Source organism: Chinchilla lanigera, unplaced genomic scaffold (genome assembly GCF_000276665.1).
Source record: "Chinchilla lanigera isolate Chin_1 unplaced genomic scaffold, ChiLan1.0 scaffold00022, whole genome shotgun sequence".
Classification (NCBI taxonomy): domain Eukaryota; kingdom Metazoa; phylum Chordata; class Mammalia; order Rodentia; family Chinchillidae; genus Chinchilla; species Chinchilla lanigera.
In genome coordinates, this window is record NW_004955423.1 from 23,945,572 (window position 1) to 23,957,428 (window position 11,857).

Below are 11,857 nucleotides of genomic sequence, written 5' to 3' on the forward strand. Positions count from 1 at the left end.
AGGGCTGGGGGTGCAGAGCAGTGTGCGGGCCCTGGGCTCCATCCCTGACATGGAAGGGGAAAAATACTTGATTTTTTTTGGCAAAAATATTTTAAATGGAGCTGTGTCTGTTGCCTGACTTTCTCTTCCGTGCTTTCTTTCCTTCCCCTTTCCGTAGGTTTCCCTCCTCGCTGTGCGTGGGGCTCGGCCAGGTTAGTAGGCGCGCTGGCGCTGCCCGCCCGCGGTGTGCCCGGGACCCGGCCGCAGCACAGGCCCCTGTGTTCTCTGTCCGCAGATGGTGGCCACCGTGGCCGTGCTGTGGGCGGGCAAGGCCCTCAGAGTGGTCAAGTTCCCCGACTTGGACAGAAGTATACCTCGCAAGGTAAAAGGAGAGAAAATGAATGAAAGCACCTCTTTGTGTTATGCAGACGTGGCGCCCTCAGCGACGGTCTTGGTGCCCGGTGTGTTTAGAAACGGTGGCATTGACCCCCGAGTCAGAGAGGAGAGCAGAACATGCAGCGGCCCTTCGCCCTGCAGTTCAGGACCGGAGCGTCCCTAGGGCTCTCCTCTTTTCATTGCTGCATACTTGCCGGGAACGCGGGCGTCTCCCCCTGTGACCGCCAGTTACTCCGCGCTCACTGCTGTTGATTACGGGTCCTCGCTGCCCGTGCTGCCCCGCAGGGTGCCCAGATGCCGCCTGTGCCCCCTGCCCGGCCCTGTGGAGGCCTGGGCTGCTGCGGGGTCCCGTGGGCAAGCAGAGGGTGTTTCTTCCCCGCGTTGGACGATCGTGTTCACAGTTCTCCTTCCTCCCTGCCCTCCTCCCCGCTCTGCCCGCGCGGTACCCACCGAAGGAGAGTTCGTGCCCTGGGCTGCTTCCTGGGGGCCAGGTTGTTTATGAAAGAATTTGATCATGTAAGCGAAGCTGTGTGTGTTTGCAAGGACCTTGTTGGAGCTGTTTTTATTATGGAGCTTTGTTCCCCCTTTTTGAATTTTCTAGACGTTTCCGCTACCTCTCCTGTACTTCGGGAACCAGATCACGGGACTGTTCAGCACGAAGAGACTGAAGTATGTGTAACGCTCTCCCTGCGAGGCCCACGTAACGTGCTCCTAAGGCTGAACTGTAATGAGTGTCAGGTGGGAACGCGCTGGCCCTGCTTCTGGAAAAAAGAAAACGACCAGAAAGCTTGGGCTAAACACTAGATAATGAAGGTTGCTCCCAGGCCTTTAGGATAAGCTCTTCTTTGGAAGAGGAAGAGTAGTTTCTCAGTTTGTTTTGTTTTTTCCCCTCACTTTAACGTGGGAAGTCTTAAAATGTTGTGAAATGCTGGGATGAGAGATTCTCGTTGTTTTGCCCGCCCTGCAATGGTGAGAGATGTGGTAGGCTTCTGGGGTTTCAGTTCTTTAATATGAATCAGAAATACTGCAGTTGAGCAGATTCCCCGTAGCACATTCGGAGGATGGACATGGAGCTTTCAGTTTGGTTTTTTTTTGTTGTTGTTGCTTGTCTTTTAATGGGACACAGTTGAAGTCACTGGGAGAGCCCGGTACCTGTGTGGGTGTCACCCTGGTGGCTCTTCTGGGCTTCTTGGGAAGAGCCTCGGCCCTGTGCCCCTGGCAGCTCTGTGTCTCCCCGTCCCGCCCGGGCGGGGCTCCGTCCCTTGCTGGAGTGCCCTGGGTGTGGTGACACGCCAGCTGCGCCCGGAGGACGCAGCGGAACGGAACCCAGCGCTCCCCTCTTCCTGGAGCGAAGCCCTGGTTACCGGGTGACTGCACAGCCTCGGCTCAGGCCGCTGCGCTCTTCCTCACCTGAGAAGCTGACGGCGTCCGAGGCTGTGCGAGCGCAGAGTGCCCCGAAGTCACATTCATCGCGGGTGCGGCACCTGTGGCCGCCTCATCCCCCACCCGGAGAGACATGCAGGCCTGCTCAGAGTGTTGCTGGCAGAGGGTCTGCTTCTTTTACCGTTGTCATCCCTCTGTCCATCCATCCGTCCACCCGTGCACCCACACCCTACCTTTGACTGCCAGCTAAGTGGAAGGTACTGTGGAACGAGATGAGATGTACCGAGGAATAACTGGATTGCAGGAGGCTGGACGTTTGGTGGGTGCAAGCGCAGTGCTCAGGGAATTGAGAAGGGCAGGCAGGAGAGCACCCCGGAAAGGCCTGCTCAGGTGTTTTCTGATGGGGGAGTGGGCAGGGAGGTGGGCCTGTGCAGGGAGGTGTAGCCGGACCGCCTTGGAGACCGTCCTTGTGTGTGGCTCGCAGGGTCAGGTTAGAGCGGGTCACTGTCCCTGGCCAGAGGTGCGCGAGCTCTACCCTTTCACAGTCACTGTAGTGCGTCTCACTTCTAGTGGTTTTCTAAAAGCAGCTATTTGTTTTTTTTTTCTTTTTTCGTTTTTTTTCCGGTACCGAGAATCGAACTCACGACCTTGCGCTTGCCAGGCAGGCGCTGTGCCGCTGAGCTAAATCCCCAGCCCTAAAAGCAGCTATTTCAAGGGTTTGAAATCAGAACTATCTCTGGAGAGAGGGTTTAATTAATCCCAGCTAATCAACATGGAATTTCCATAATGGAGGAAAGAGATTAACATTATCTTAAACTACCAGTTTGGAAAATCTTTGTGTTAAAGAAATGAGCCTTCAGCTTTGTGAACCTGGTCTTCTCTACCTTTGCAGCCTGCCGATGTTCACGGTGCTGAGGAGGTTCTCCATCCTGTTCACGATGCTTGCAGAAGGGGCTCTGCTCAAGTGAGCGCTGTTTCTGACATACCCGTTCCTTAAACAGCCGAAGCCCTGGGGAGCAGATGTGAGATGTGTGCCGTGTCTTGCTTCCCTGTCCCCCCGGGGCGAGGCAGCCGCCTTCCTCCCTTGCGGTGGGAGCGCACTGCGCAGCCTTGTGGGAAACCCGTCTGCCGTGAGATTCGCTTTCCCAGGCCGGGGTGTGTGGCTGCCCTGGGGGAGCCGGGGCAGAGCCGGAGGTGTGGGTTGTGAACAGTGTCCCGGACCTGCCAGGGCCACTTTCACCGCAAATGTGTGATCTTTTTCTACCTAAAGAAGCTCCAGTCTATAAAATTTCCAACTCACTAATAATAATAAATACCAGGAAGAAAAAATGGAAATGATCATTTGTGTAACAGAATGAGTTTTCACTCCATCAGAGGGGTTTTTTAAAAGTATCTAGTTCCTTGGAAATGTTTAAAATATGATTGTTTCTATCTTTTTAAAAAAATACCACTTTTTTAACGTGTGTTGTAAAATAAGTATGTGAATAACTAAAGTCACATGTATACATTTTTACTTATTTTGTTTTGTAGGAAGACTTTTTCTTGGGGTATTAAAATGACTGTATTTGCAATGATTATTGGCGCCTTTGTAGCTGCCAGGTAAGACGTGGGCCTACAGACAACACCTAAGTAATCAAGGATTATTGATAATAACTGATCAGTTATCAATAAGAATAATTCTTTGTGGCCTAAATAAGAATCTTATCTCTGACAGGTATTCAAAAGACTCCAAAAGTGTAAATCTTTTTGGCTGTTTTCAGAGTAAGGCTAACAGTGTCCTGGTAGTGAGGATTTGTAAGGGTTAAGTTCCTGGAGTTCGGATTTGCCGCTGTCTCCTCAGTACTGAGCCTGTGCCGTGTGCTACACAGTACCCTGAGCGCGGAGCGCATGTCATTTATGTGTCTTCACCACAGCTCGGGGAGCTGCAGGAGTGCGCTCCTTGCGGAAGCTGTCAGCGTGCGCAGGGTCCCGCGGCTGGCGGGGCGGCTGGGACGTGGCTCTGCCTGACCTGGGAACTCCCTGTCCTATGAACTGTGGCCTCCGGTGCTCTTTGGCGAATGACAGCGAGCCGTTGGCCTGGTGGAAGAACGATAGTAGCGGTGCTTTGTTTGGCCTCCCTCAAGATGTAGATATCATAACCTAGGTGTCCTGTTAGGTCACTAATGCTTCTCCCACTTTTCTTAAGTTTTTGTTTAAGAATACATGGAGAAAGCACAAAGCAGTGGTAACGTTTAAGGAGAGGAAAGCGCCAGTCTGCCCGGCTTATCATGATGCGTGCGTTCACACGGGGTCCTCACGCCGCCCTGGGCCGACCTCAGAGGGGAAGGGAGGCGGCGGCTGCCGAGTGCGCTGAAGCCTCCGCAGTCCCGGGGCTCCTGGAAGCCGTCTCTCACCCAGCCGGGGTGGGCGGCTGCGGGCCTCAGAGGCCGCACATGCTGCTGGCGCGTTTCCCCTCTGGGGGTTTCGGGGTGCTTCTCGGCCGAGGTCGTGTGCGTTCACCCTAGGCCTGTGGTATAACTGGGGAACGTAGAAGCCAAATTCTATTTCACCTTCAAATCTGCGAGTGAATTTCGTACTAAAAAGACCAAACAAAAGAAAGCGGAGAGTTGGTGACTGGAATGCGGTTCTGTACCCGCGCCGTCAGGGTGCATCCCGGGGACAGTCAGTGGGCGTCTTCCTCCCTCAGCGCCTGTGGCCTCTCTGTGGGGGCCGGATTGTGCCGAGCAGTGAGGTGTCGTGGGGCGGGCCTGGGCAGACGGCTTCTGAGCAGGGGTGCTCTCTGACGGGAGCCTTCGCCTTGGGAGGAGGGGAGCAGGGTCTGAGGCCGGCCGGCCCCGGGGACTGCCCGAGCTGGGGTGCACCGGGCTTCCCTGTCTGAAGCCGGCTGTCGGTTCCGGTTCGGGCTCTGCCCCGGCACGGCATGTCTGCAGCACGCTGGCGCTTGGGCTGGATTTGCCTGTGTCGGGTAAACTTCCCGACTTCTCTTTCCTTTCCGCATCTCACTAGTTAGGCCCCACACACTGGGTGAGGAGCTAGTCCTTTGCTTCTGCATCCGCGCCACCACCTGTGTGAGGCTGCCCTGTGTCCATGTGAGCTTTTGGGAAGCCACAGGTCGGCAGCTCCATCCTTGTGCTTTTCCCGTCTGCGACATCGGGGCCCTGCGGTGGGCTCCATGGGCGGTGAAGGTGACCCGGCTGCCGGTGACGCGGCTGAACTCAGAGCAGTGAACGGTGTGCCTGAGCATTAGTGCTTCTCACTTCCGAGGAATCCGTTACTGCGTAGGAAGTGGTGACCAGGGCTGCAGAGATACTCGTGCTTGATAAAGGCCTAACGTCCCTGGACCAAGATAAGAATGTGCTCTTGCAGACAGCATAGTTTGGAGTTACTGAGAACGAAATGCATGACATGCAAAGAATTGCAGTGTAAATTGTTCTTACCCTGGTGCTTGTGTTTTGCAGCTCGGACCTGGCCTTTGACCTGGAAGGATACGTTTTTATTCTGATAAACGATGTCCTGACGGCAGCAAACGGCGCATACGTGAAACAAAAACTTGACTCGAAAGTAGGTAGCAGGCTGACGCTCTTTTATCAGATTTTTACTGGCGTTGGGAGCTACGACAGCAGGGAAGGTGTGGGATAAAGAAGCACTTGTATGGATCGGTTGATTGATAGTACTGGATGGGGGCTGGGGATTTAGCTCAGCGGCAAAGCACCTGCCTGGCAAGTGCAAGGTCGGGAGTTTGATTCCTGGTACTGGAAGAAAAGACAGAAGACCAGAAAAAAAAAAAAAAAAAACAGATAGTACTGGATATTGAACCCAGGGCTACATCCCCAGCCCTGTCTTTGTTCTTATTTTGAGACAGGGTTTCACTAAGTTGCTAAGTCGCTCAGTGGGGCTTGAACTTTCGATCCTCCTGCCTCAGCCTGCTGAGTGCTGGGATTACAGGCCTGCAGCACCGTGTTCAGCTTAACACAAAGGCTTTTTCCAAGGCCTTCTTTGTTTGTTTACGATATGCTTTCCACACACACACATTCCCATTTCTGTTCAGATCCAGCCAGACCGTCAGAAAGCGGAGGCTGTGAGCCACATCGCTTGCTGCAGTGTGAGGTTACTGTACTGAAAGAAAGAGCTACACGGAGCTGAGCTCTGTGTACCCCAGGGCCGTGTTGAAGGAGCTGTGCTTGCTCCGAGGACACACGGGGATGTTTATCTTAGATGTCACTGTAGCTTTTCCTGAGCAGCCCATACATTTTTATCTCAACCCTGATGCTTGGTTTGATCTCCCTTGCTCTCCACTGGAGTCCTGGTCAGCGCGATCTGACACTTCTGTTCTGTGCACAGCATTTCTGCGCTTGAGATCCTTTACTGGGCCTCGGATGATAAATAAATACAGACGCCCTGCTGGACACCGGGGATAACGTCCAGCTGATGTCGTCTCGGCCAGGGCTTTGCCTCCTGTAGAAAACAAGTCGAGACTGTTTGGCCCTCCTAGGAGGAGTTTTTTTTGGAATAGTCTTGAAAACTAGGGGAGTGTAGATTTGTGTCTTACACTTTTCCTTTGAATACAGCTTTTCTGTTTAGTTGGCCTTGATGACCCTGTGGTGCTTCCATTTTTATCTTTTAAATAAAAGAGCAGTTAGAGATTTGGTCTTACTCTCTGCTGTTCCTTAGTCTGTTTGCTGCTTTGGAAAGTAGACACTGATGATACCATCTCATTAACGAGCAGCCATAGCTGTCTGGAATACTATTGTGCAGTAGAAGTTTCTGTGACGACGGGAATCTCACTTACCTCCGCTGTCGGTGCCCGAAGCCGGAGACACAGGCTGGCAAGCACTTGCGAAGTAACTGGTGTAACCCAGGAAGGGATTGGGATTCTCAAGTAACTATTTTTAAACGGCTACATGTGGGGAGAGGCTACTGTTTTGGAAACAGTGTCTAGACTCTAGAAAAACAGTGAAGAGTTTCAGAGTGTTTTACCCCTAAGAGAGAGCTCTTTGGTTCTTTACTTAGAAGTGACTTATGACTTACTTGTAATAGAGCTCTGAAGCTTTTTGTTTTGTTTTTTTGAGATGAGGTCTCATTGTGTCATCTAGACTGGCCTTGAACTCACCGTGTGGCCCAGGCTGGCCTGGACTTGAGGTGATCCTCCCGTCTCAGCCTCCCGAGTGCTGGGTTCAGGGGCGTTCACCATCACGCCCGGCTTACTTTTCAGCATTGTGATCTGCCTTTCGTGGTTCATGGGTTACAAGCAACAAACGTGCTGGAACTCTGTTTAGAGCAGAGGCTCACCAGCCGTGTAGAAGGTCAGCCACCAGCAACAGAAATGAGCGGGAAAACTGTAAGACAGAAGGACCAGAAAAACAAAAACAGCACGGAGGGCCGCAGCGCAGGAGGGCACGGTGCGGTCCCCCGATGCCGACGCCTGCTGGCATTTTTCGGTCCGAGCACTGTTTAAGAAGCCGGGGACAGAAAACGTCCAGGCCAGTTAAATACGACGATTTTGGCATTTCGCCGCGCAGTGGCGTGCTGATACATGGCTGTGGGCACCCTCACTTCCTGGGCGACCCCCTGACCGGGCAGCCCAGCGCCCGACCTGCCAGGTTGTCTTGGCCCATGTGGCTGTCGTACAAGTGTGGGACGCCCTTCCTCGGCGCGGGGCACTCACCGTTTCGTTTACCCCCGAAGCGGTGCCGCCACACTGAGACGCTTTAATAGACGTGAGGTTTACGACCGATCGTTTCGGGGCTGCCTGGCGTCACGGTCCGGTGAGCGTGAGTCACACAGCGGCGGGCTGAGGGCCGTCCCTCAGGCTTGGCTGCCACTGTCGCAGTTCAAGCATTCGTAACTTTCAGAAACGCACACCAGGTGGGAATGTGTGATGTGGGAATAGCTGTGCACGGTCGGGGGGTCCTGTGTGCCGGAGCCGGGCGCAGTACCTCGTTGTTTGCCATTGCAGGAGCTGGGGAAGTACGGCCTGCTCTATTACAACGCGCTGTTCATGATCCTGCCCACCCTGGCCATCGCGTACTTCACAGGAGACGCCCAGAAGGTAGGACCTCCTCATGACGGTGCGGCGTGCGGCGGGCGCGTTTCTGTTGTGACCGGAAGACGGTGGGGTTGTTGACAGGCAGCGTGGGGATCGAGTGAGCGCGAATTGAGAATCCGCTCTCGGCTTGCAGACGTCTCACCGCCCGCCTTGGTGTGTGCTGTGGACCGGAGCGGCTCTGTCAGCGTCAGGAGTGTGTCCTGACTGGTTACTTTTGCTTACTTGCCAGGGTAGAGGAAGGAATTTTTATATTGCTGCTAAATTAGAAAATAGGACTAGAAGCAGACTGTCCTTAAGAAACAAAAAATCCTGAAGTAGTGAATTTTTGTAAGCCCTAAACAAAATGCCGGGCATCACAAGAATTCTGTTTCTCTGGCAACTGTTACCCTGGTTTCAATCCCAGTGTGGGAGCTGGGTGTGGTGCTGCTTCCCTGTAATCCCAGCACTTGGGAGGCTGAGGCAGGAGGGTCATCCCACAAGGCCAGCCTGGGCTACGTAGGGAGTTCAAGACTAGCCTGGACTGTATGGCAAGACCATTTCCAAAAAAAAAAAATCCCAATTTATGTATTTTCTTTAAGAGATATTTAGTACTCTGTGGTTCTTTGACCATATAAATAACGTTGATACAGTAGTTTATCATTTTTCTGCAGATGATTAATTAAATAAATCCGGGATAGAATGGCAGAGTAAATCCAAAACAGAATTTTCCTCCACATTCCTTGGAGAAAAATAGATACCACATTGTTAGAATTCACAAAATTTCGGAAGCCACACGGAATCCAGGGTTGTACCGTGGATTTCTCCCCTGGGTTTCCTTCTAAACTCCCTGTTGGAAACTCGTGTAAATAAACGGCGTTGCTCATTCACGGTGCGACAGCGGCGCGCACGTCCTGGAGCGGAAAGGGAGGGCGTGCGGGAGCAGGTCAGAGGGTCCTGGAAGCGGCGGCCGGTGCTGCTTAGGAAGCTCCCCGCCACGACCTCTCCCTCCCCGAGCACAGGCCGAGGTCCCCGCAGACGTGGCGCTGTGGGGGTGCCCGCTGCGCCGGCCCCCGGGAGGCCTGAGCACGGCCCGCGCGGGACTCAGCGCAGCCGCTCCGACCAGCAGCACTGCGGCCGTGGGAAGGCGGGTGGGAAGCAGCGTGTCCCGAGCCCGTGCCGCGTGCTGGCGGCTGCCCGTGTGTCGGGCCTGGAGGCCGCCGGACTGCTCTGGGGACTCGGCCCCTGTTACTAAGGTGGAGGTGGAGGTTCAGGGACACTGGCTAGTTTGCCGCAGTGCCGAGGGAGCCCCTGCAAAGCCTGGTCTTCCCGGTCCGTCCTGCCAGCGGGCCCTGGCCGCGGCACCCTTTCCCTTTCCCTTTCCCTTGGGCTTCTGGGTGGAAACGCGATGTAAATAACTGCCTCACGGCAGGAGAGACGGTGCAGCCTCAGCCAGGCTGTCCGTGCGGATCTGGAGGGCTCACTGTGCTTAGGTCTCCCGAGAGCTCAGCGGAGGGAATTAATGAAAATTCCCTTTACTAAGCTGAAGTGTTGAGCGGCCGCTTGCAGCTACTTGGCATTCCTTCATTCCCGAGCGATGACAGTGTGTGCAGAAATTTCAGCATGATCTTATCTATGCATGTTTCCAAGTTGACTAACTCCGTCCAGTTTGAAAGGCTGCAGTGTAATGGAGAGCCTCTCGGTATTGTGTGAAAAGTTGCGTGGCCACCTGCACCGGGGTTAGATCTAGACTTTCCTCTCTTTCTGCTTTTCTTGTTTTTAGGAGGAAGAGTGGAATTGGAGTCGTCTTTTTGTTTTTCCAATGAAAGTGCCAGGCAAAGGCCGGGACAGGTCTAATTCACAAGAGGAAGGGTTTTGAAGAGGGATAGTTCTTCTGAGTATTCTCAACTTGGGCTGGTGGAACCGTGCTAGACGCCGACTGGCTGTGTGTCGTGCCCCGTCGGTGTTTGGTTCCCAGATAAATGTTTGTTCTTCTCGCCCCTAATTACTGTTCACTGTGCTTCTTAGTGATCATTGATTGGGTGCAGATGGACAGCTGGCTTCATAGCAATGTTCTGCTCTTTTTCTTTTTGTTTTTATTGAGACGAGGTCTTGTTACGCAGTCAGGGCTAGCTTGGGACTGTCTGGGTAGCCCAGGCCGACCTTGAACCTGCATCGATCCTCCTGCCTCAGCCTCCCTAATGCTAGGATTACAGGCGTGCACCTCCGCACCTGGCCTGGTCTCTTTTTAACATTTTCTCCTTAGCGTGATCTCCCTCTCAACATCCTCACAGAGGTGGGGCCCTGCTGTGTCTCACCGTGTAACTCAGTGTGTGACTCCGGGTGAGAAAGAGGAGGAGTTGGGTGGTGTTTTTATCATCGACCGCCAGCCGGCTAGGAGCAGCGGCCTTTACAGGTTCTTTGGGAGAGGCTTTTGGGGGCACTGGGGGTGAAAAATGAAATGAGGTCAACTCTGCCTTTTCATTGGGGTTGAGAGGAGACTTCGCCTACAAAGTAGAGACCGTGTGAACATAGTGGTGTTGGGAGCTTCTGAACTGAATCTGAGGCCTGGGAGGCGAGCAGCCCCGTGTGGCCGTGCCCACGTTCCTTGTGTGTTCAGGAGAGAAGCCGCCACAGCGTCACTGTGTGGTGTGTCTGTGCCCGCCTGTGCGGAGCGGGCCCTGTCACTTAGCCCGGCCCTGCGGCACCCAGCGCCCGGCGGGCGGCGAGGGCGCAGTGAGTGGGGACCCGTGTGCGCTTCCGGGCGGCTCTCGCTTCCTTGTCCACCTGATGCACCCAGGAACGCTGACCCTTTGGGGACTAGAGGTCCTGGGCGGGGTCGAGGGGTTCGCTTGGTGGGGGCCGGAGGCTCAGGGGAGCTGGTTTCCCCCCCCCCCCGGGTGATGGCGCCCACCCCGTCGGCTGGCCGTGTGTCGGAGCCTGGTGCAGAAGGCTCGCGGGGTGGGCGGCAAGATGGCAGCCCAGAGCTCTCCGGAAGTCAGGCTCCCGACAGCACGTGTCCTGCCGCCGCGCTTTGTCTCCTGTGTGTGGCTGCGTGTGCACAGACACGCGTGTGCGTGTGGGGGGCGCATGTTTGTAAGGAACAGACGCTTAGGCAAGGGTGTGGGCCCTCGCTGCGCTGTGCACCTCCTCCCCGGGGCGGCTGGCCGGGCTCCTTCCAGGACGGGCCTGGCGTCGGAGGGGAGCGGTGGCCGCAGCTTCTCCTGTCCTTACCGCGAGTTTGCGCTCGCAGTTCTCATTCCGTGACTGTCCAGTGCCTGTTCTGTGTCAGCCGCTGTTCGTAGGGAAAAAGCCAAAGCCCCTGCTTTAGTGGAGCTTGGACGCCAGCAGGTGATGTGGGAAGCTCTCTCGGAGGACGAGAATTCGGGCAGCCACTGCTGTGGACACAGGGGCTCTCGGGGACCCCTGGCCGAGGGGACGGGGGTCTCCTTTCTCCTTTCTCAACTAGAGGGAGGGCAGCACCGTGTGGTTTCGAGATTCCGGGGAGGGAGCTAGGAGGGAGACCAAGGGCAGAGAAATGGCATTGTGCCAGAGCCGGGCGTGGTGGCCAGGCCTGCACGCCCAGCACCTAGGAGGCTGAGGCAGGAGGATCATGCCAGGGTAAATGGTTGAGTGCAGGACCACACGTGAACAGCGTGTGGGCCAACTTTTGGTAACGTAAAACCTAGGCTTACTGCAGAAACTGGAAGAGCACGTGTGAAAACGATAAAGTCACCTCCGTGTTGTGTGTGCGCGCAGGGAGGGCAGGTGGCACGCAGTGGAGGGCGATCTCGCTAACCGCGCATGGCTCTTGTGGTTCCGGTGCAGGGCTGCGGGGAGGTGACTAAAAGTACACTTTCTAGAGTGACAGGGAGGACTTCTGTGAGTGATCAGTGCCCCGCGGTGAACCCCAGTCTGAGGATAACGGGGCCGTGGGACAGCACTGTGCTCACCGCTGAGTCTGGGCCAGGCCAGCCGAAGCTCACCCGTGCTCCCTTGCCGCCAGCGGCTCCCAGAGGGCGCGGGCCAGCTCCAGGCCAGGTGCAAAGAAGCTGCCTTCAGCCTCAGAGGCCAGTT

At 55.1% G+C, this 11,857-nt stretch overlaps 1 protein-coding gene across 2 annotated transcripts in view; it reads left to right on the forward strand.

Moving 5' to 3' along the window:
* Nucleotides 1-157: 157 nt before the first annotated feature.
* Nucleotides 158-11,857, forward strand: part of Slc35d1 (solute carrier family 35 (UDP-GlcA/UDP-GalNAc transporter), member D1) — a gene marked incomplete at its 5' end in the record, with an annotated part of 24,201 nt that continues 12,501 nt past the window's right edge. For both annotated transcript variants that reach the window (XM_013514495.1, XM_005385278.2), the window contains 7 exon segments: nucleotides 158-191; nucleotides 275-361; nucleotides 977-1,044; nucleotides 2,651-2,722; nucleotides 3,289-3,357; nucleotides 5,217-5,319; nucleotides 7,715-7,807. In XM_013514495.1, coding sequence (XP_013369949.1) covers nucleotides 158-191; nucleotides 275-361; nucleotides 977-1,044; nucleotides 2,651-2,722; nucleotides 3,289-3,357; nucleotides 5,217-5,319; nucleotides 7,715-7,807 — 526 coding nt within the window.